At 35.1% G+C, this 25,519-nt stretch overlaps 1 protein-coding gene across 7 annotated transcripts in view; it reads right to left on the reverse strand.

Annotated features, from left to right (window-relative positions):
- LOC149804163 (uncharacterized) overlaps window positions 1-25,519 on the reverse strand; it is a 182,664-nt gene that overhangs the window by 88,440 nt on the left and 68,705 nt on the right. For 6 of the 7 annotated variants that reach the window (XM_089954139.1, XM_089954138.1, XM_089954137.1 and 3 more), the window contains exons 19-26: window positions 24,314-24,468; window positions 20,629-20,679; window positions 19,265-19,347; window positions 18,680-18,763; window positions 17,959-18,118; window positions 10,664-10,741; window positions 2,708-2,898; window positions 805-874 (exon numbers count right to left, since the gene is read on the reverse strand). In XM_089954139.1, coding sequence (XP_089810265.1) covers window positions 805-874; window positions 2,708-2,898; window positions 10,664-10,741; window positions 17,959-18,118; window positions 18,680-18,763; window positions 19,265-19,347; window positions 20,629-20,679; window positions 24,314-24,468 — 872 coding nt within the window. The remainder of the gene's footprint in view (window positions 1-804; window positions 875-2,707; window positions 2,899-10,663; window positions 10,742-17,958; window positions 18,119-18,679; window positions 18,764-19,264; window positions 19,348-20,628; window positions 20,680-24,313; window positions 24,469-25,519) is intronic. The other variant, XM_089954135.1, reaches the window with a different exon arrangement.

A 25,519-nucleotide genomic window follows, 5' to 3' on the forward strand; every position in this document is an offset into this window, starting at 1 on the left:
AGGGGTTGATATGAGCAGTTTCATAACTATGGGTTGATATGAGCACTTTCAAGAATATGGGTTGATATGAGCAGTTCCATGAATATGGGTTGATATGAGGAGTTTAATGACTACGGGTTGACATGAGCAGTTTCATGACTATGGGTTGATATGATCAGTTTCATGACTATGGGTTAATATGAGTAGTTTCATGAATAGGGGTTGATATGAGCAGTTTCATAACTATGGGTTCATATGAGCAGTTTTAAGAATATGGTTGATATGAGCAGTTTTATGACTATGGGTTGATATGAGCAGTTTCATGACTATGGGTTGATATGATCAGTTTCATGACTATGGGTTAATATGAGTAGTTTCATGAATAGGAGTTGATATGAGCAGTTTCATAACTATGGGTTCATATGAGCAGTTTTAAGAATATGGTTGATATGAGCAGTTTTATGACTATGGGTTGATATGAGCAGTTTCATGACTATGGGTTGATATGAGTAGTTTCAAGAATATGGGTTGATATGAGCAGTTTCATGAATAGGGGTTGATATGAGCACTTTCATGAATAGGGGTTGATATGAGCAGTTTCAAGAATATGGGTTGATATGAGCAGTTTCATGACTGGGTTGATATGAGCAGTTTCATGACTATGGGTTGATATGAGCAGTTTCATGAATATGGGTTGGTATAAGCAGTTTCATGACTGGGTTGATATGAGCAGTTTCATGACTATGGGTTGATATGAGCAGTTTCAAGAATATGGGTTGATATGAGCAGTTTCATGACAATGGGTTCAGATCTGTAAGCCATTACCTGATCCTAGTTTAACAGGCTTGAAATCCTTTGGAATCTTGACTACACCCTCTCCACCAAGTGGTACCTGCTAAAATGGATAAAATGAAGATCAAATCTAATAACTAATTTAATCTGTGTTTCCTTTACAGAAAATTGTTTTCTTGATCTTCCAAGATAATTTTCCTCCACAACTGACCAAGAAGTTATCTATCAAACTATGAAAATTACGCACTCACAAAGCAATCGTATACTATATTTATGTCCTTGAATGATGCTGATCTTTTAGTTCCTCTTATGAAGGCATGAATGAAAGTAAAGCATAAGTTTGAATGAGTCCCTGACATATAAACATATTCTTGAATTAAATGTCCAGTCTAAATGTAGTAATTTTAATGCTGTCTGAATGAGTCCTTGATACACACAAATATTCTTAAATTAACTGTATAGTCTAACTGTAGTCATTGGAATTAAATTATTAATCACACTTGGTATCCTTCAACTTTTTTAATTTGAAATCGTTTATATTCAATACATGGAGCAAGATGTAGACCTTTTCAAAATAATAGATCTTTCAGTCAAAAAAGAAACATTTAAGATCTTTCAAAAATTAGAGATATGTCCATATCAATGGAATACCCTCAGCAATATAATGCAGCTTAAGGGCAAATTTCTTCCATATTATATGAATGCCCTTGCCTGAAACCTCATTATTATGATTCAAAAATTTAAGGGCAAATTTCTTTCATATGCAATGAATGCTCTTGCCTGAATGCCCTTGACAACTGTAATGCAATTTAAAGTCAAAGTTCTTAGTCAAACATGGGACATAATTTCATAAAATTTTCCTGGAAATGTTTCAAACTGAACCCAACCTTGATCTTCACAATTCAAATTTTGTTTCAATCCATAATTTCCTTCAAAAGTTAATAAGCGGAAATTGAAAGGCAAAGTTCTAATTAAAAGTGGATATCAACTACAATGAATGTTGCAGAAAAGCAAAGAAAACCAAATTCAACCAAGATTTTCATAAAGTGAAGTTCATACTCAATTTGTTCTTAATTCATGAAGTCCTTCAAAAAATTATTCTATGAAAACTAAAGAGCATAGTTTAAATTAAACTAGGGCCACTACTCCATGCAATTTTGCTAAGAAATAATAATAATCAAACTTAACAGATCTTTTTAATGTAAAGTCTTGTATAAAATTTAGTTTACATCCAGGAAGTCCTTCAAATGTTACTGGGTGGAAATTGAAGGGAAAAGCTTTAAGTCAAACAGGAGCCATAATTCCATAAAATCTTTGTGGAAAACAGTGAAAATTGTGGAAAACAGTGGAAATCGTGGAAAACAGTGAAAATCAAGCCTGACCTAGCTCCTTCTAATGCAATTTGTTACAATCAATGAAATCCTCCAATAATTATGAAGCAGAAATTAAAGTACTTTCATTCAAAGTTTGGTGGCAACATGTGAAAAGGTACAGTAACAAAAGTTTTAACTAATGCTGAATCCTAAAAAATTGATCACAGTAACCAAGTTCTGGTGCACATGTTCAGCCCAAGATGTGACCATTGTGCAAGTTTGACATCAATCATAAAGTAGCACCAGTATAGGAATTAAAACTCAGATGATGAGGACAGGCATATGCACTGACAGACAGACATATGTACAAAGTGAATCCTACCTACTAGCAGCATCTCAATGCAGGGGTATAAAACGCTATACAATATTCAGATTCCAAAAACTGTTTTTAGATTTATGAGAGATACAATGAGCGACTCCAAACATAAGTTACATATAATCTTCACCATTTAAAATTGTCCAGTTTTCTTTTAAGATTCCTTTATTCCTGCTTGAATTAAAATTTTAAATTTAATAAATTGCCATTTTGTTTCTATTTATGGATGACTGTTTTTTTAAGGTACCTCTTCTTTTGGTTTTTCTGGTGTTGGAGACCCCCTAGCAGATGGAGGTGGTGTAATTTCTGGGGATGGCCCAGGGGATGCACCAAACATTGGCAACATGCGTTTTTCCCGTACATCACGATCATCTTCTTTGTCAGAAATCCCTGGTAGCTCCCCCATCAGTCCAACATGCCTGTGATGCCTCCTTGGTCCTGGAATATATAGCCATTTATGGTACATGTCATTGACTGCAAGAGGTAATACTGACTGCTTTGACATAAAAGTGCATTTTTGTACCCTCTGCATATATACATGTATGTGCACACACACACATATATCCACATAGAGACAGAGACATACATACATATACAAACATATATACATGAATGCACACACACACACACACACACATATATATATATATATATATATATATATATATATATATATATATATATATATATCCACATAGAGACAAAGACACACACACACATACATACATACGTACATACATACATACATACATACATACATACATACACAAAGATGTATAAACACAATTCTAAAAATCTGTTCTGATTCAACATGTTTTTATGGCTGAAGAAACAAAAACTACCTGCCATCAAATTCAAATAAACTGTTAGTACATTGTTGAAAGAATTCTATGACAGATCCTTTACAGGAAAATTTAGAATTTTTTTTATTCTCGTCATGCAAAATTTAATATCATCTGGATAGAGGATCACACTAGCTGAAATCATACATCTTACAAATCTATACAATCATGCTGTTTCATGAAAGAATTCTTTTGCAACCATACTTATGAACACATTATATTAAAGTTTTGATCTTTTTTATTTAACACATTTGATATAACCCTCCTTGTTTTTGTTTTATTGTTTATTATAACACAAAAACTACCTGTCTACAATTTCATTTCCATTATATTTCAACCGCATGAAATATATGCAAGTATTGTATAAAATCTTGAGTTGTAACATTATTAATATTTTCATATAATTTTAAAAGACCATCAGTAAGGATACTGAAACCTTGCTGTTTCCAAGCAAAATAATATTTAGCCTTCCTACTTTGCAGTACACTCAATACATCACCAGTCAAATGCTCTAGTACTGTTGTCAGCTAGGTATGTATTTCTGATAATGTACAGAATTTATCTCTCCCAATTTGAAATGCATGGTATTTATTATATATTGTAAAAGAAAATGTACTCCAAAGAACAAATGCAATTTTCATATAAGCAGGTAATGTATTAATCAGTACTGAAGAACATCATTTTATGAGATGCAAGTTATCCAGAATTATCTCTGATATAGGCAAGAAGAATCAGACACTCATATTGCTCATAGAGACAAGCTGTGTACCTAGATATTGATCATGCAGAAAAGTGGAATATCCAGCAGTGTATCAATCATATAGACAAGTGGAGTCTCCCTCTGAATATTGATCATACAGACAAGTCAAGTATCTCCCTGAATATTGATCATATAAAAAAGTGGATTATCCCTCTGAATATTGATCACATAGACAAGTCAAGCATCCCCCTGAATATTGATCATATAGAGAAGTGGAGTATCCCCTGGATACTGATCATATGGACAAGTGGAGTATTCCCTGTATATTGATCACATAGACAAGTCAAGCGTCTCCTGGATATTGATGATATTGGCAAATGAAGCATATCCTGGATATTGATCATATAGATAAGTGGAGTATCCCCTGGATATTGATCATATAGGCAAGTGAAATATCACCTAGATATTAATCACATAGAAAAGTCAAGCATCTCCCTGAATATTGATCATATAGACAAGTCAAGCATCTCCCTGAATACTGGTCATATAGACAAGTCAATTATCTCCTGGATATTGATCAGATAGACAAGTGAAGCATCCCCTGGATATTGATCAAATTAACAAGTGGTGTATCCTCTATATACTGATTATATAGACAAGCCAAGCATCTTCTGGATATTGATCATAATGACAAGTGAAGCATCCCCTGGATATTGATGATACAAACAACTGGATATTGATCATATAGACAAGTGGTGTATCCCCTGGATATTGATCATATAGACAAGTAGAAAATCCTCTGAATACTGATCATATAGATAAATGGAGTATCCACTGGATACTGATAATATAGACAAGCCAAGCATCTCCTGGATATTGATCATATAGACAAGTGGAACATTCCCTGTATACTATTCACATAGACAACTAGAGTTTCCAATGGATATTAATCATGAAGACCAGTGGAGCATCCCCTGCATATTAATCTCACAGACAACTGGAGTTTCCTATGGATATTAATCATGAAGACCAGTGGAGTGTTCCACATATACCAATCATACAAATAAGTGGAGTGTCCTCTGGATATTGGTTTTAGGGACAAGCAAAGTGTGCCCTGGATACTGATTACCCTAACATACAAGTGTCACCCACTTATTGATTGCTTAGACAACTTGAGTGTCCCCCAGATATCAATCGCATGGACAAGTGGAGTGTTCCCTGGATGTCAATCACATATACAAGCAGTATGTCTCTTGCATATCACTCATAAAAACAAGTTTAGTGTCCCCTGGATATTACACATAAAGACATGTGAAGTGTCCCCCAGATATTGTTCATAAATAGATGTGGCACATTCTGTGGATTCTTAATATATAGTGTGTAAATTTCTCATTCATCCAGACAAATAATTGTCCAGACATACACCCTGTATCCCAGTGGGTCTCAGTAATGAATGCTTGACTGTAACACTTTCCATACTGCACCAAAATTTGAGAAAACCTTTTCTATCCATTTCACTTTTCAACAGTCAACAGTGGCCATTCATGAAAGCAAAACTGGCATTTGTACACAGGTGACCTCCTTACCCAAGTTCACCTTTCAAATTTTGTTTTGAAAAAATACCATGAAATGAATATTATTATTATTATTATTATTATTATTATTATTATTATTATTATTATTAAAGTTGTCTTATGTGCACTATTCAACAAAATCATAAAATATGCATATATGTTGTTCTCTTCCAAATTGTTCATTACAAGATTACCATATCCTGCTATCTTTACTCCATGCTAAAATCAAAACATCACTAACTTACAATAATCACTGATTGAAGTTTATTTTGTCCACCATGACAAAACAACAATTTCACTACTGATTGACAGCTTACATAGGACTGCAAAACAGAACTGACTCTCTGGTCAGCCATCTTGTATAAGTTAGGCTTGGAAACAGATGCTCACATTTAAAAGCACAATATCTGAATTAACCAGTTGCTCAGCTCGCTGAAATCAAAAGAAAATTGGCTTGTGTGAGAAGCCTACGATGAACAGAAAATCAAACAAGCCATTTATAGCTAATCTTTCTTACCTATAAACTGAAACTTTCACAGCCATTAAGACTAGTCTTAAATATTGAATGATGCCTGTCAATGGAGAGGTAACATTCATATCTCCTCCAAAAATAACTTTTTTCTTCAGAGATAGCTTTAATTCAGATAAATTGATGAAGACAGTGGTGTAACTATCTCACCACAGGCCCCAAAGCAAACTGTTTTTACTGGCCCTCCCTTTACTGTTACTTATTTTTTGCCTGGTTTGGACTGGGCCCCCAAGACGTCTGGGCCCCACAGCATGGCAATACCTGCTACCATGGAAGTTACACCACTGTATGAGGATACCTGTTACAATGGCACACAAGACAACTTCCATTTCTGCTGCAATAACACAAATACCTTTCTCACCATTCTGCAAACAAAATGCTTTGACCCTCCATCCTAATGATAAAACTGTCTCACTTTTGTGCCTTAATGCAGCCTTTAATTTACACTATTAATACAACTGGAGTACAGTGAATACACTGTCAGGCACTATAAGAAGCATTTGCACATTTATATTCTTTGATCTAAACAATGACTTTCTCATGAAGGAAAAATTAGGTCTGCATAAATTGAGCAGTCACTTAGACATACATGCCAGCGACTGCTTAAGGCAGGGAGAAATCATTGTTTCGTTAGGAAACACCTGGTTGCTGGCTGTGGAATGAAGGTGACAAGTAAATACAAGACATTTATATAAGAAATTAGCGATGAGGAAATTTGAAAACTATTGTGAACAAGTGACTTCTGAGTAAAGGTGACCATTAAGACAGATTTAAATGTACTTCACAAAAAAGGCATTTAAGACAGGTCTGTGTAACCTTTTTTTAATGATAGCATGCATGCTGTAAAATTTCCTGTAAGGGAGAAAAACATGTATATTCTTTAAGACAGATTTGAAAAATATTGCATCACTGTTGATACATGCCATGAATTATAGGATATGAATATCACAATACTTTCTAATGGTTTTCTGAAATATCTCAACAAAACAAATATTCTGTTTATTATACACAATTGTACGCATTAAAGACATGATCAAATGTGTTACTTGTTATACAGTATATGCAATTATTCTGTACCTGTAAAAGGTGTTAGTTTCAACATGATGAATGCTTAAAACATGTTAGTTTTTATACAGTACATGTACATGCAATTACTCTGTACCTGTAAAAGGTGTGCATTTCAATGTGTTGGATGCATCAGATGAGTTAGTTGTTATACAGTACATGTATATGCATTTATTCTGTACCTGTAAAGGTGTTCATTTCAATGTATTTAATGCTTCAGACATGTTAGTTTTTATACAGTACATGTACATGCAATTACTCTGTACCTGTAAAAGGTGTGCATTTCAATGTGTTGGATGCATCAGATGTGTTAGTTGTTATATAGTACATATATATGCAATTATTTTGTACATGTAAAGGTGTTCATTGTAATGTGTTGGATGCTTCAGACATGTTAGTTGTTATACAGTACATGTATATGCAATTATTCTGTACCTGTAAAAGGTGTTCATTTCAATATGTTGAATGCTTCAGACACATTAGTTGTTATACAATACATGTATATGCATTTATTCTGTACCTGTACAAGGTGTGCATTTCAATGTGTTGAATGCTTCAGACACATTAGTTGTTATACAATACATGTATATGCATTTATTCTGTACCTGTACAAGGTGTGCATTTCAATATGTTGAATGCTTCAGAAATGTTAGTTGTTATACAGTACATGTATATGCAATTATTCTTTACCTGTAAAAGGTGTACATCACAATGTGTTGAATGCTTTAGATGTGTTAGCTGTTATACATTATATGCATTTATTCTGTACCTGTAAAGGGTGTTCATTTTAATGTGTTGAAAGAACATACCAACATCTCTATATCTACATTCAGTCTTTTCTTACATATATCATTTACACTTTACAATCTACTTTATATGTATGACATTTTTTAAATGCTCATTAATAGATACAAAGCAAACTTACTTTAATACTATCTCCATGTATTCTGGGACATGTACCAATAATTCCTGTTGTTTACAGCTTGGCATGAAAGTTTAAAAATTATTCTCCTGAAAATCAATGTTTAACCTTATAACAAAATGATATTTCACAAAGATCAAACATCTTTCCTCATCTTCCTTCATAGTTGACAAAACCCTCACATAGGGTGGGGAACAACTTAGGTAGGGCCATGTACAATACCTTCCTAAAACATGTTAGTGATAACACTGTTATGTAAAAATACCTTTCAATGCCAAGATGATTATATATGATTTTTTTGTGTCATGGAGGAAGTCAGAGAACTCCAAGAAAACAAATCTGGATTGACAACAACTTACACTAGCATGTGCTAAAGCATGGAATCAAACTTAGGACTGCATAGGTGCAAAATGAGTGCATTACTACTAAAATAGTGCTATCCAGACCCTAAAAGAATTGATAACCTACCTTTGCTGACTTGAGGTTTTGGTTGTTGTTTTAACCAAACTTAAAATTTCATGGAGTCTGTAGATGTCTAACTTTACATCCCAAAGTTTCAAAACATGACATCAATTTTAAGAACTAAAAAGTCATTTAAAAAATCAAGATACCTTGGTGTCAACATGGACATCCTTTTGCTGATCATATGGTCTGTCCCCTGGAGACAAATTATTGAACATCTATGTTTATGGACTAGTTCAAATGCAACTTAATATCAAAGTTTAGATTTTGCATCCTTTTATACTTTGCTGAATTTTGATAATTAACATTGTTTATCTTGCGTAAAACATTTTGATTAAATATGTAATATTACCTCTATTGCTCTCTGCAACCAGTTTGATCAAATGGAGTTATAAACTGTATTTCTACAGTCCTATCTCAAGATATGTCATAAATTTCTACTGTGATCACTAATAATGCATATGTGATATTTTACATCTGAAAAACAATGCTATACATGTTTTAACCACCTTACAGCCTCTGTACCCAAATTTGATTTCTCACATTATAATACATTTCTTATGCTATGAATTTTCCTGGTGAAATTTTAAACCAAAAGTATGGTCTTTTTAAGTGTTTTTCACATAAAATAAAAACATATTAATGTATGGTAAAAGTGAACCTTCTGTCAATTTGTTTACATTTTTGCATCCTTGCAAATGCATGGATAACCTTGGACAATTTAAATCTCACAGAATTTTTTTTTAAACTTTACATAATATACTTCAAAATCTCACAGACCAGTGCTCTGGAAGTATTAGAAGTATGAGAAAGGTTGATGATAAGGATGGCTAACTCCTACTTCCAAGGGAGGTAAATGTGTACTGTTCTCAAATTATACATTTTCGAGTTTGCAAGAAATGGTTTAATTGCCATAATATCACATTTATGATAAATTTATATTTTAAGCAAGCTGGAAATTGAGCATATGGTTGGTAAATTTTGACATGATCAGATTAATCTACAGCAGGATTAGTATTCAGTTGTTTAAGAGGATTATAAAGGTGCTATGCAATGGTGGCAGAATGTGTTTCATGCTACTACTGCTCCATTTTTTTCCATTGAATTTCACCTTCATCCTGGTTAGGCTTCAAGTCTCCAAATCATAAAGATTTTTGACTAATTAGTATAATAATATTCTTCTAACTGTATGCTGCATAGAATATTTGCACCATAACTTTAATTATCCTAGGTCCAAAGGAATTTGCTAGGTTAAAAAAAGAAAATAGAGATTACCTCTACTTACAATTAAATTGTAATCGATATGTGATTCATAAGTTTTGATTTCTAACTGCAAGAATTATACAGAACAAGTAGCAAAGAGATACCCAGACTGGTGAAGTAATTTTTACCAGCAATGCTAAATTACTACAGATGTGTCAGAGCTGTGCAAACAATATAAAATCAAGACGTGCAAATTAGTTTGTACACGATACTGCATGGGTGCACAAGGCAAAATAGGTGTTCAGGGTGTGATGTTTACCTTAATGCATGCGTGAACAAGGCAAAATAGGTGTTCAGGGTGTGATGTTTACCTTAATGCATGCGTGAACAGGGCAAAATAGGTGTTCAGGGTGTGATGTTTACCTTAACGCATGCATGAACAAGGCAAAATAGGTGTTCAGGGTGTGATGTTCAGATGCTAGGGGATACCATACCATGGGCAGATCCAGGATATTTACTATGAAGGTTTAATTTTGAGAGTGGATGACTGAATCTGCTTTAAATGGCCAACTGTCTCAATTTTTCACTGAAAATGTGCAATTATTACTGGAACAAATGGGGTTTGGCTGACACGCTCCTACCATTCCTTTCTGGATCTGCCACAGTACTGTAAGTGTTCCGGTGATGAAGTGTATCAGAGATGATGCTGACATTAAACAAGACAAGACTGCTGAACTAAGCAGAAAACTGATATTTAAATGTTATCTCTGAACCAGAAAAATAGAAATGCATTTACAAAGGTTGTATTTAGCCCTAAAAGAAGAAAATCTGGATGAGAGAACATCTGAAGGTTTGGTAGGTAAGCTCTTTATGGATGTAATAGATATCTGCTGTAACAGATCTTACGATTTTTATGCTTTATCATGCTCAACCACCTCCATACTGGGTATTTCTGCTGTTTTTGTTGTTCTTTATGCCTTCTTGCTGCAAACATAATTATATGTGCAGTCCATTGACAAGAGGTGTTCAAATGCACAATACAATAAAATCAACCAATACTGGACAAAAAAAAGATACAAAAGTGAAGAAATCAATGAGTGTAATGAACTTGTGTAACAGGTAACCAGTTTAAAATGTGAACCACTATGTAACAAGTAACCAGTCTAAAATGTGAACCTTTTACCTACCATTCTTCCACTTCTACATCCATATGAAGCAGAATATAAAGAAAAGGAATGTAATTTATTTCAGCTTTTTTGTATGAGAAATTTGAAAAAATTAAAATAATAATGATAAATGTATAGTGCAAATATTGAAACTAAAATCTTAAATTAATTCAGTAACCACCCACTATTATTCTGATTTATCACTGTGTGTAAATCAGCAAAGTAAAGAGCAATATGACATTCATCTCCCTTGTTTCAATATATTTTTGGCAAGATTACAAATAGAATGTGAAAACATGTAGTTTAAAACAAGTGTTGACCAATTCAGTTCATGCTGATTTAACTGGTTCACATCATCAAATTAAGACCGCTCTGGTTGCCAAATGGTTAGAGTGTCCACCTCGAATGTGGGAGGTCATGGGTTCGAACCATGGCAGAGTCATAAAAAAGACTTTAAAAAATGGTACTAACAACTGCCTCGCTAGGTGTTCAGCATTAAGAGGTTAGTGTTAGAACTGGCTGGTCTGGTGTCAGGATGATGTGACTGGGTGGGACATCATGTTATCATGTTACATGTCTGAGGCATGGTGCCCCAGTGCTAGACATCACTATAAACTGTCAAATTGCAGACATCATAGCAATATGACTGAAAAATTGTTAAAGCTACGTTAAAAATCCAAATCATGCACACACACACACACACACACACACACACACAGAGGCATCAAATTTGAAAAAGTTGTTTGGCTGGTTGCTTGTTTTTTTAATTGAACTTTCAACATACTGGCTAATCATACTGTGGAAATAGAGGTTAAGTGCCTTTCCCAGTAAATCAAATTTAGGGAGCTAACCCAGACTGGCCTGGGAAGATACTGAACCCACCAACCATGGATTATGATTCTAATGCTGTACCAACTGATTTACCTCAGCTTTTGAACATGGAAAAAATTAGACTGAGGCAATAAAGGTATAAAGACCCTATCCCAGCTAAATGATATTAAAATAACATGCAGTTATAAAATAATAAAAGGCGAAAACTCAAGTATACACTTCAAACTAATCAAATGAAAACTACAAGCATTCCAAAAATAATATGCAAAAAAAAGTGAATGAAAACTACAAACATTAAAAAATAACAAAAATACATAAACAGTTTTCCTGTCAATCATAATCATATTAGCAAAGGTTAAATAAGCATTCAGTGAATTAATTAAGTTCTGAAGATATCAATGTTAGTGGTTTTGCAAAAAATGACATTTCATTACTATAGCTCTCAAACACTATAATGCAGTAGGTGGGTATAAAACCGCCAACCACATTATGTAATGAACTGCATTCTACTGAGAACTACAGTATGTAAAGAGCTGTAATATATTGAGAATAGCACAATATACTGAAACACAGTATAACAGGAACTATCAAAATTTGTTAAATAAAGGTGTTTTGAATTGGAAACAGATATAAACAGGGCCTCACATTGTTTTCTTCAAGCCAAACTTGTATTACATTCATAATTACTTTGGTCATGGGGTTCATATAGTACTATTATATCCAGAATCACATTAAAACAAAGTGTGTTATAACAAGGGAGAGCTGTCTTTTCACTTGTGGAGGACCTTTAATCATTGAGTCTTGTAATTTATCATTTGTAGTACCGGTAATCCATGACATGTGAAAGATTTTCTCCTTCATTATATTTTTTGGAAAATTAATGATTTACTTAGAAACTGTCCCTTTTAAATTTTTACAAGTTTGTAAATTCTATTGAAGGCTTGATTTTAAATTACAGTATTTTCAGACTTCTCTGTGAAACTATCATAATATTATGTAAAGTAATTAGTTGCAAAAATAAAACCACACAGAAACTTTCTTAATGTGCTATATGGTTCAATTAAAATAACAGAAATAAGAAAATTGGCACCCTTTTATTCAGAAAGTAAAGATTTTTCAGTGTTGAACTGATTTAAATAACTGATAGATCATTGTCTATATCCCATACTCCAATCACTAATACTGACAGTAATTGAGATCATTGTCTATACCCCATACTAAAATCACTAATATTGACAGTAACTGACAGATCACTGTCCATACCCTTTACTCCAGTAACTAATATTGACAGTAACTGATAGATCATTGTCTATATCCCATACTCCAATCACTAACACTGGACAACAAATTTTTACAAAAGTCATGTTACTGAAATAAAATTAGTCAATTCTTATCAATTTTTATGTGCTGAACACGAATATGACAGTCAAATTGCAAAATTGGCTCTAGTTTTTTTGTAATCTGCAAGAAATTAATGTTTACATAACGAAATGCATTCCAATAGTAAAAGGTCAACTGTAATAGCCTACCTATAAAAAATCAAGTCATTGACTACATCTTAGATTTCTTCGCCTGTCTCTTGTACAGCTGTTCGGGAGCATCTCTGAGGAGTGTCCAGCAGTAGTCAGCCAGCATTGTAGTGGACCATTTTCCCTGCTATCTTTGTTCCATTGTTGCGATATCTTGATGAAAACGTTCGCCGTGTTCATCACTAACAATACCACAGTTGCTAGGAAAGAAATCCAAATGGGAATGAAGGAAGTGAATCTTTAGAGACATATTGCAGCCAAGTTTCTTATACTTCATCAACATGTCTTCTACTAGTTCCTTATAGTTTTCTGCCCTAACATTTCCGAGGAAGTTTGTAGAAACTAGGCGAAAAGCATTCCATGCTTGTTTCGCGTCACCTTCCAGCAAGTTGTTGAACCGGTCATCTTTGAAAAGCTCTCGAATCTGAGGACCCACAAAAACTCCCTCTTTAATCTTTGCTTCGCTGAGTCGAGGGAATTTTTCATGCAGGTATCGGAATGCTGGCAAAGTCCGGTCAATGGCTTTCACGAAGTTCTTCATCAAACCTAGTTTGATGTGAAGGGGTGGTAGCAAGATTTTCTGAGCCTCAACCAGAGCTGGGTGTTGGATATTCTTCTCTCCAATGGCTACATTCTGCCTGTGAGTCCATTCCTTCCTCATGTAGTGCATTTCCCTTGCTCAGCTATCCCACTCGCATAAGAAACACATGTATTTTGTATATCCTTGCTGCAGTCCCATTAAAAGGGCAACTACCTTCAAATCACCACAGAGGTGCCAGCTGTACTTGTTATACTCAATGGAATTCAGTAGCTGCCTTAAGTTATCGTATGTCTCTTTCATGTGGACAGCATACGCTACTGGAATAGATGGAAGAATGTTTCCATTGTGCAAAAGCACAGCCTTGAGACTCAGTTTCGAAGAGTCCACAAATAGTCTCCATTCTTGTGGGTCATGAGTGATTTTTAAAGCATTCATGAGGCCCTCAATATCGGAACAGAATATCAGATTACTTTCCTTTCTGAAGAAAGGCTCCAATTGCTGGTGGCGCTTTCGATATGCAGTAATTGTGACATCTTCTTCTAGAAGATTCCATTGTTGGAGTCTTGATCCTAGCAATTCTGCCTTGTTCTTTGATAAGTCCAAATCACGAATCAGGTCATTTAGTTCTTCCTGTGTTATTCTGTGTGGGGTTGATGATGCACCACAGTGAAAATCTGGATCACTGCATGCTGATGGACCAGGAGAAGAACAGGTCGACTCACCTTTGTCTTTGTCAGATGAATCAAGAGAATATTCTGCTGGAGGTTCTGGAATAGGAAGTCCCTCACCATGTGGAACTGGTCTCAATGCAGACGGAATGTTTGGGTAGACTATTCTCGACTTCTTTCGCTTCGTTATTCCGCCGGAAAGAGGAGGAACCAAGCAGAAGTAACAGTCATTTAGGTGGTTGCTTGGCTCTCTCCACACCATTGGGACTGCAAACGGCATTGATGACCTTTTGCAATTCAACCACTGTGAAAGCTGTGTTGTACATGTAGCACAGCATATATGCGGAGCCCAAGGCTTGTCTTGGTCACCAACCTTGCATCCGAAGTAAAGATGATATGCCTTCTTCACTTGAGAATTGATACTTTTCTTCTGGTTGGCAAATGTCACTTCACCACAAATATAGCAAAAATTGTCCGCGGTATTAACACACTTTCGAGGCATTACTGTTCTTTATTGTACGTAAATGGATAAAATAATAAGTTTTATGTAACAGTAGCTTGAACTGTCTCGCACAACGTCTAAAATATTTTAAATGCTGAACATATCTGATTGGGCTTTATATAGTACACTGCTTACGTCAGCTTCAGCAGCCGCCTGGCATTAGTATAATAGGCCTACACATGTATAGTACACTGCTGACGTCAACTTACTTCAGCAGCCGCATGGCATTAGTATTGCATTGCATCAGAAAATGATGCAATCAACTGTGGATGATGTGAGCATGATGGTATTATGCAATGTTACATCATTATTCCGGATGTTGCTGTAGTCCTACTGGAGAAATTTACACAGTGAAACATAGAAAATGAGGTATATGAATATCTTCAAAACGAGAGCCAATACAAATTTTTCACGGTTATATTCGTGTTCGGCACACCAAAATACTACAGATTAGGGCCTTTTCAAGTCAGTAATGATTTCACTGTTGACCAGTGTAATATGGACAGTAACTGACAGATCATTGTCAATATCCCATGCTCTAATCAGTAATTCTGACAATAACTGACTCATTGTCCCATCCCATACTGAAATAATTAATATATCCCTAATATACTTTACAACCTATTTCTTTTTACAAATGCAAATATAGTTTAAAAAAATTAAATTAGAGCAAATTGATGGATTTTATCCAAAACGATTTCATAATCTGTATATCTAGCCTGTTTTAAAAAAATTCTTAAATGATTCATTTTCACTGATGACTTAAGGCTAATTAATACCAAGGATGCACTCTAATATATTGTCGACCTATGGACGATCTCAGGATAATTATAAACAGGATCCATTGTCATTTATTGTGGACCAATGGGTTTAAATTTTCACACCATCCAATTTCTTATTATCATTTCAGTCAATGTCAATCAGATACAGTAAATATCTACTGTATCTTGTAGCAAAGTGAGGAAGAGGTGGTGAGTATTTTGTCAATATACTGTCTAAAAACAATACACCCTCACAAACCCAATTTGCAAAGTTGTTAGTAAAAAATATTAATCTTTCAGAGCAATCTTTTTCTGTGATTAAAATTGGGAATTTAGCTGATCATTTTTTGTATCACAAAATGGATCCCACTGTTTAAATGCCATCTCCTCCTCAGTTTTGTTACAAAGCAGGTTTACCCCGAAGCATATCTCCGATTGTCCAATTGCTGAACACCTTTTGTAAACTTAATGATAGTATAGGAATTGCATAGCAAGAATGACTGACATTGTCCATACTGGCCATCTGAAATGACTGACACTGACCATACTGACCCTCTGACATGACTGATATTGACCATACTGGCCCTGTGAAATGACTGACATTGACTATACTGACCCTATGAAATGACTGACACTGACTATACTGACCCTATGAAATGACTGACATTGACTATACTGACCCTATGAAATGACTGATATTGACTATACTGACCCTATGAAATGACTGATATTGACCATACTGACCCTATGAAATGACTGACATTGACTATACTGACCCTATGAAATGACTGATATTGACTATACTGACCCTATGAAATGACTGATATTGACCATACTGACCCTATGAAATGACTGACATTGACCATACTGACCCTATGCAATGATTGACATTGACCATACTGACCCTATGAAATGACTGATATTGACTATACTGACCCTATGAAATGACTGATATTGACAATACTGGCCCTGTGAAATGACTGACACTGACCATACTGACCCTCTGAAATGACTGACACTGACCTTACTGACCCTGTGAAATGACTGACACTGACTATACTGACCCTATGAAATGACTGACATTGACCATACTGACCCTATGAAATGACTGACACTGACCATACCACAAAAATTATTACGTGCATTAAAGGAAAACCTCAAAATGAAATGCTATCTAATAGCACTTTTCACTTTTGTATGCATAGAGGAGATCTGACTATCACACTCTCAGTAATTTATTAAGAAGAAAGCCTCCTGAGCTTTAGTAAATCCTATGAGAAGGTGACATTCGTAACCATGGAAATACATTTTGTACTTTAGATGCTCAATTAATTCCCCGAATTTGATAGCAGAGAGATATGATGTTTGTTTAAAACTTTTGCAAAAAATGGTGTGCACTGACATATTTTTTGGCCATAATTGTGCAAAATACTCACCACTTGTTCCTCAAATCTTTAAAAAAAACATGACTGAAGATAACTTGAAGATGTATGGAGTATTTTTTGACTTGTTCCATTCAAAATCAGCAACTTTTTTTCTAATTGAGAGAAATGTTGACTAGAGTTCAATGATACTCTAGATGATTAAAGAGAAACAATTATTAAGCAAGTGTGTGTGTGTGTGTGTGTTTAGGAGGCGAGAGAGACATCAAATATTTTGAAGATTTTTTGCATTAAACATATGTTAAAATTATGACCTTGAAGTAGTTCATGCCAGTTCTAAAGTAGTATATAACCCTTATAGATGGTATTTATCCATTATGGATTATGGACTTAACTTCAACGATAAAATTCTAAAACCCTTAAGCACTTTTGTCATACTGTATATCAATACAAAGTCAAAATACAGCTGCAGCTGTTATGCCCTGTAAATGCCTTGCTAAACACATTTCATATTATTTCTAGCATATATATGCACATATGCTTCATGCTGATGTTAAAATAAAAACTATTATTTGCATAGTATATGTATCCTACCTATTTCTTGCATGGACAATTATCCTACCAATTACCTGCATGGTGCAATTATCATACCTATTTCTTGCAGGGTGTAATTATCCTACCAATTACTTGCATGGTGTAATTATCCTACCTATTTCTTGCATGGTGTAACTACCCTACCTATTTCTTGCATGGTGTAATTATCCTATTTCTTGCATGGTGTAATTATCCTACCTATTTCTTATATGGTATAATTATCCTACCTATTTCTTGCATGGTGAACTCCATATGCTTGTAGAGGTCATAATCAGAGTAGCCTGCCCCCAGAGTCATGTCAATGTTTGACAGAGGGCCAGGACTGTCTGGCGGAGAGTAATACAGGTAGGTAGGGGCCATGGACAGGGTGGAGTCAGAATCAGACACCTGAAAAACATGTATAGGGGTGTTAAGAACATAGTATGTCATTTATCAGTTCTCATTTTAGTAAACTTAATAAACAAAAGTGAAGACTCCTTGTTTATGTAAATAGAATACATTTTTCCACCTTTAAAAACGCATTTATCAATGTCTCAGATATTGGCATGATGTGGTCTTTTAAGGTGGAGAAACTGGTGAATCCACAATAAACCATCAACCATAGATAAGTAACCACCTTCCCTTGTGTTTGTTAGAACGTATTATCAAACCTGGTACTGCAGTGATGCAAAGCAAGTGCAATGATACCTCCGCATGAAGGCTTTGCACAAGACAAATCAAAAGATGCAGAATCTGTTATGGTAATCTCCACAGTTGATGGAATTTTAATTACTTCTATAATATGTCACAGTGTAACCATTTCAACTTTGTTACAAAAGTATGTCTTATACACACTGATCTAACACCTAATATGGGACCGCTGAGTACAAAATAGTCATATAAAAGAAAAGCTGTAAGGACAGAAGACACAAGTTGAATTTAAAAAGTATCTTGAAATATAAATCTTACAGTTTCCTCAGTCTTGGCCTTTTTGTGTTCTATTTTCAGCTTTCCTTCCAGGAAATCTCTTGAAAACTCTATTTGATATGGCACCTGTATGAAGAAAAGAAACCATTAATATTTAATTCAAAAGATAGCACATTATCTTGATCACTACTGAAATGCAGACTGTATTACTTATATCACGATTTCAAGATTATTACATCCAAGTTTATCATTCTAAAATCTACAGTATTTATCTCGTAATAAACTCAGAAAGCCTATTTTGTAAATATGGTGAAAAATCCTCCCATGATAACTGTTGTAGTACCACCTTGTAAAAGAACAGCATTTATCCTTCTGTTGCTGTTTTGTGTGTTGTGCTTATTTATGTGAACACTGATATGTAAACACTGATATGTGAACACTGATATTTGAACACTGATATGTGAACACTGATATTACAGAATGAAAGATCCAAACTGAATATGGAGAATAAGCGTAGACAGAGAAAAAGGTAAACTTCATTTTATGTGTTTTGTCAGACATGGTTATCATTTTATCAGTATGATAATCTAATATTACACATGAATACAAAATGATGAAAATATTTACCAAGTAATTGTCCTTGGTTAATGGATCAGGATTTGGGATAATGCCTTCATATAGAACAGATGGGTCTTCATATACATCTGACTCTGAAAACAAATCATTCTGAACAACAGTATTTTTCTTCAATGAATCATTCATCATGAATAAGTTTCTGCTCTTTAATATTTTGTATTTATAAATTGAGAAATACAGCAGTTCACCATTACAGTGTGGTAGTCAGGGTCCATTACTGATGACCACATTATTTACAAAACTATGTTATGCTAATGACTGCAATATATATAAAATTGTGATATACTGAGAAAATCATAATATACAGAATCATGGTATAGTGGGCACTATCAGATTTGTTACACAATGATGTTTTGAAAAGGAAATGAAGATATAAGACTAAGTTTCACCTTGTTTCTTTCAACCCATATTGTTATAAGGTATTTTTGGTCATGGGGTCCAGAGTAGTATTATTTTATATCCAGAATTGTGTTATAATGAGGCACTATCAAAATTGTTACATAATGGTGTTTTGAAATGGAAATGAAGATATAAGGCTAAGTTTCACCTTGTTTCTTTCAACCCATATTGTTATAAGGTATTTTTGGTCATGGGGTCCAGAGTAGTATTATGTTATATCCAGAACTGTGTTATAATGAGGTTCAATATACAAAAAAAAAAGAGCTGTAAAAAAACTACATATATCTACATTATCAAGTGAAACACCTCTACTAATTAAAACTCTCTATTTAAGAATAAAGAAATAAGACTGACCCTGGTTTTGGTATATTACGCTATTATCAATTTATCATGGTTCCATAATACTACGGTTCTCACTATAACACAGTTCAGTACATAATGTGGTCAGCAGTTATGGGCCCTGACTAATTCATTATAAATAGGGTACAGCACAGTGCCGTACTAAGGGTACATTTCACCTGTGGCAAAGATGAAGGCCCAAATGGGTTTTGGCACCCCAAGAACTCTGGTGCCAACTGCACCATCCACCTTCTTATTGTTACACTACCGGTAGAACAGTATTAGTATTAAATAGTGAAATATGATCCTACCAGTCTAGACTGCCAAAAAGGGACTGCCTTATACAAAGGAATCTAATAGTGAGGAAGGTCTATACAGTACTGTGAATTCACTTTTTTACAAACAGTTTTACAAACAATTATGCAAGGTTTGTATTTAAATGGCATTTATTAGGCACAGCTATTTTATGTTGGGTATTTAACTATGTGATTTGAAGCAAATGCAGAAAAAACACATGAACACTGTCAACCTACTAATGAAAGTTCATTCACAGTGTACATGTTGGAGCTAAGAATTCATGTAGAGTCAGAAATACAAGCTGTACACATATGGGATACCTTGATCTGAGGTCTCCATTTCTATCTCAGGTGGCTTAAAATTGGGACAAACTGAAAGTGGAAATATTAAAATATGATATTAATTAAGATTAACAGGCAGAGAAAACTGTTTGCCAAATTATTTCTACACCAGAGCTTCATTTCACTAAGAAACATACAACTTCAGTGACTAATATTGAAAAGGTTGCTTCCACTGCTTTGGATAATTCATGATCATTATTATTTTCTCAATTAAAATTAATTCAGAATTTTTAGCAATATCACACTACCTTCATCAGTGACTAATATTGATCATGTGACCTATAATGGTCACTTGATACGAGGAGACTGGTGTAGATGGGTGGTAATTCAAGCCCCTCGTCCCTGCTTAGTGTTGGCCTCTGCTGTCATATTTGGATTGCCTCCTTCATCTGCCTTTTCCATATATTCTTCTTATGCAATCACCTTGGTTTGGTTGGGGATGATTTAGACAACATGGGATCAATGTATATCACAAACCATACAACTCTTTTAAGACAACAACTTAAACTTGTGAAGGACAAAACTGAAAATTTTATCAAATGTGGGGTGGTTTACTATATCAAATCTAATGATTATGAGAGAAATTACATCAGAGAAATAGGCAGAGTGTTTGAAACCAGGATTAAGGAACACATCAGCAGGAAGTCATTGGTCATAAATGAACATTCTAGCAATATGGGATATACCATCATCTCCAACCAAACCAAGGTGATCACACATTTATAAGAAGACAAATAACAAGGAAGGATCTAGCAGATTTACAAACATACACTAATTACAGTATATATTCACTTATAAGTTGAGTCCAACTGTAAAGAACACAGACCCTAATCTACTGCTGTGTAAAGTGCCAGCAGATCAGATTCTATGCTGTTTGTTCTACTGATTACTTTTAATAAATTTCATAGACCCTAATCTGCCAGTGCAATATGTGATGGCAAATCTGGGTCTGTACAGTTTGCAGTTGGACTTGATTTATAAGCAAGTATATATGGTATGGCATACATGTAGTAATGATATATACTGTATATACTTGCCTATTAGTCAAGAATAACTGCAAACTGCACAGACTCAGATCTGCTAATGAACAATATGCTGGCAGATCTAGGTCTATGGAATTTGTAAAGGTACTCAGTAGAATAAACAACATAGACCCTGATCTGCCAGGTCATTATGCCATGGTCAACCAAGATCTGTGTTGTTTGCAGTTAGACTTGACTTTTAAGTGAATATATATGCTAATAGAGATTTACAAACTTACAGTAACTGTGGAAAATATGAAAAGTACTCTTGAGATGACATGTGCCCCTGGTCCCCAGCTTATATACTCTTAAGATGATATATGCCCCTGGTCCCCAGCTTAGGTAGTTATAAGATGATATATGGCCCTAGTCCCCAGGTTAGGTACTCTTGAGATGACTTATGCCCCTGGTCCCCAGCTTATTTACTCTTGAGATGACATATGCTCCTGCTCCCCACTTATGTACTCTTGAGATGGCTTATGCCCATGGTCCCCAGCTTATGTACTCTTGAGATGACATATGCTCCTGCTCCCCACTTATGTACTCTTGAGATGACTTACACCCCTGGTCCCCAGCTTATGTACTCTTGAGCTGACTTATGCCTCTGGTCCTCAGCTTATGTACTCTTGAGATGATATATGCTCCTGCTCCCCATTTATGTACTCTTAAGATGACTTATGCCCCTGGTCCCCAGCTCATGTACTCTTGAGATGGCTTATGCCCCTGCTCCCCACTTATGTACTCTGGAGATGACTTATGACCCTGGTCCCCCACTTATGCACTCTTCAGATAACTTATGCACATGGTCCCCAGCTTATGTACTCTTGAGATGACATATGCCCCTGATCTCCAGCTTATGTACTCTTGAGATAACATATGCTCCTGTTCCCAACTAATGTACTCTTGAGATGAGATATGACTCTGGTCCCCAGTTTAGATACTCATGAGATGACACATGGCCCTGGTCCCCTGATGATGTACTCTTGAGATGACTTATGCCCCATGTCCCCAATTCATGTACTCTTGAGATGACATATGCCCCTGCTCCCCACTTATGTACTCTTAAGATGACTTATGACCCTAGTACCCAGCATATGTACTCTTGAAATGACTTATGCCCCTGGTCCCCAGCTTATTTACTCTTGAGATGACATATGCTCCTGCTCCCCACTTATGGACTCTTGAGATGACTTATGCCCCTAGTCCCCAGCTTATGTACTCTTGAGATGACTTATGCCCCTGGTCTCCAGCTTATGTACTCTTGAGATGACATATGCTCCTGCTCCCCATTTATGTACTCTTGAGATGACTTATGCCCTAATCCCCAGCTTACGTACTCTTGAGATGACTTATGCCCATGGTCCCCAGCTTATGTACTCTTGAGATGACATATGCTCCTGCTCCCCACTTATGTACTCTTGAGATAACTTATGTCCCTAGTCCCCAGCTTATGTACTCTTGAGATGAATTATGTCCATGGTCCCCAGCTATATGTGCTCTTGAGATGACATATGTTCCTGCTCCCCACTTATGTACTCTTGAGATGATATATGATCCTACTCCCCACTTATGTGCTCTTAAGATGACTTATGACTCTGATCTCCAGCTCATGTACTCTTGAGATGACATATGCCCCTGGTCCCAAACTTATGTACTCTTGAGATGACTTATGCTCCTGGTCCCAGCTTATGTACTCTTGAGATGACATATGCTCCTGCTCCCCATTTATGTACTCTTGCGATAACTTATGCCCATGGTCCCCAGCTTATGTACTCTTGAGATGACATATGCTCATGCTCCCCACTTATGTACTCTTGAGATGACTTATGCCCCTGGTCCCCATCTTATGTATTCTGATTTTACTTCTGCCATTACCATTTCAATTATTTTTCTGAAATTGTAACTGACAAATCTCATCTACAAAACAGACAGGATTTATGGGTATATTTTGACTGGTAGAATACATGAGGTTTATGGGTATATTTTGATTGGTAGAATATATATGAGGTTTATGGGTATATTTTGACTTGTAGTTGTTGTTGTTCTGGGGTTTAATACCATTTCTCAGAGCAAGGTAGGTTATATATGGTGGCCAGTATAACTGGTGGAGGAAGAACCCAGGAAAACCCCAGTAAGAACTACCCACGGGAAGCTACTGGCAGCTTTCGCACATACCCACATTGGCCAAGCCCACTGATTGGTACATACAAGGTTTATGGGTATATTTTTATTGGTAGAGTAATATACCATGTTGATGGGCATATTCTGATTTACTGAATAACACATAACGTTGATAGGTATATTTTAAAAGGCATAATAACATGAGGTTTTGGGATATATTTTTATTGGTAGAAGAACATACAAGGCTGATGTGTATATTTTGATTTTTAGAATAACATATTAATTTATAGGTATATTTTGATTGGTAGAATAATATAGGAATGTATGGGTATGCTTTGATTGGTAGAATAACATATGAGGTTTATGGGTGTATTTTGATTGGTAGAGTAACCTACAAGGTTTATGGGTATATTTTGATTGGTAGAATAACAAATAAGGTTTATTGGCATATTTTGATTGGCGGAAAACTATTCAAGTACTGAATCTTGGCATAATGAAGTGTACAGGAACAATGTACTCACTTCTGGAATGATCAATAAAGAATATATGATTTTTGAAACCAATAAGGACATCTCCCAGGTCATTCAGAAAGCAGGCAGAACTGAGGGATTCATCCATCATTATTTCTGTCAATAACATCTTGTTCTCATCCCAAACTTTAATGGCTCCATCAGCACTGTACAAAAAGATTAAAACACAATACAGAAAGACCAGGGCCTGCATATTTAGTGCATGATGACAGAATTGCTTTAAAATGTGTGACCTTCACCCATATATAAATAAATAAGTCACTAGTTTTAGACTGAACAGTCAAGTTGGTGATACTTCACTTGTATAAACAGACTTCATCAAGAGATTTGGAAAAAATGCAGTAAAAACCTGAATGCAGTTTTCTGTTACTGTGACCCTGACACTAAGGTTAAACAAGTTAATAGTCATGTTGCAGAATAAATTCCCCTAATTTTATAATGAGTCATTCCAAGTATGAACAAAATCCATCACAGTTTTTAGAAAGTATTAAGCAAATTAAAAACTGTACAAAAACCTTAAGTGTTGATGCCAGCACTGGTGTGTGACCTTAATCACAAGGTCAAACAGGTTAGGGAGTATATCAAAGAATAAATTGATTTTGCTTCATAATGACATATGCCAGATGTGAAAAAGTCCATAAAGGTTGTTAGGAAATATAAGTCAGTAAAACTTAAACCAAAACCTTTAATGCAAATTTTTTATATTACTGTGACTTTGAACTTAAGGTGAAAGGGTCAGCAAGCTTATCACAGAATGAATTATATTAACTTTATAATGAATTATGCCATAAATGGTTGGACTCCATCAAGGCATTTAGGAAATATAAGCAAATGAAACACTTTACCAAAAACCTTAACTGATGATGCTGGCACCAGTGCTAGAACAGATACTGCTGTGTCTCAGTCCCCACTAATGTGGACATGACAACTTGTAGCTAAGTCAATGATATACACTTTCCAACATATTGTAAAGGTGGTAATGTTTGTGTCACCTTTATAAATGCAATGGCTCAGTATATATGATGTTTAACTTATGTGGAAGAAGACTAGGAATCTTTCTAAATAAAAGTAAGATGATGGAACATGTGTATTTAAATGAGTTAATTAAAAACACAATATAACTACAGCAATGTTGATGACTCTTCAGCAATAATTTCCCTGTTTCTGGAGTATTACCTAATAAATATAATACAGTAT

The sequence above is a fragment of the Sinohyriopsis cumingii genome, chromosome 3 (assembly GCF_028554795.1).
Source record: "Sinohyriopsis cumingii isolate HCF-2022 chromosome 3, ASM2855479v2, whole genome shotgun sequence".
NCBI lineage: Eukaryota > Metazoa > Mollusca > Bivalvia > Unionida > Unionidae > Sinohyriopsis > Sinohyriopsis cumingii.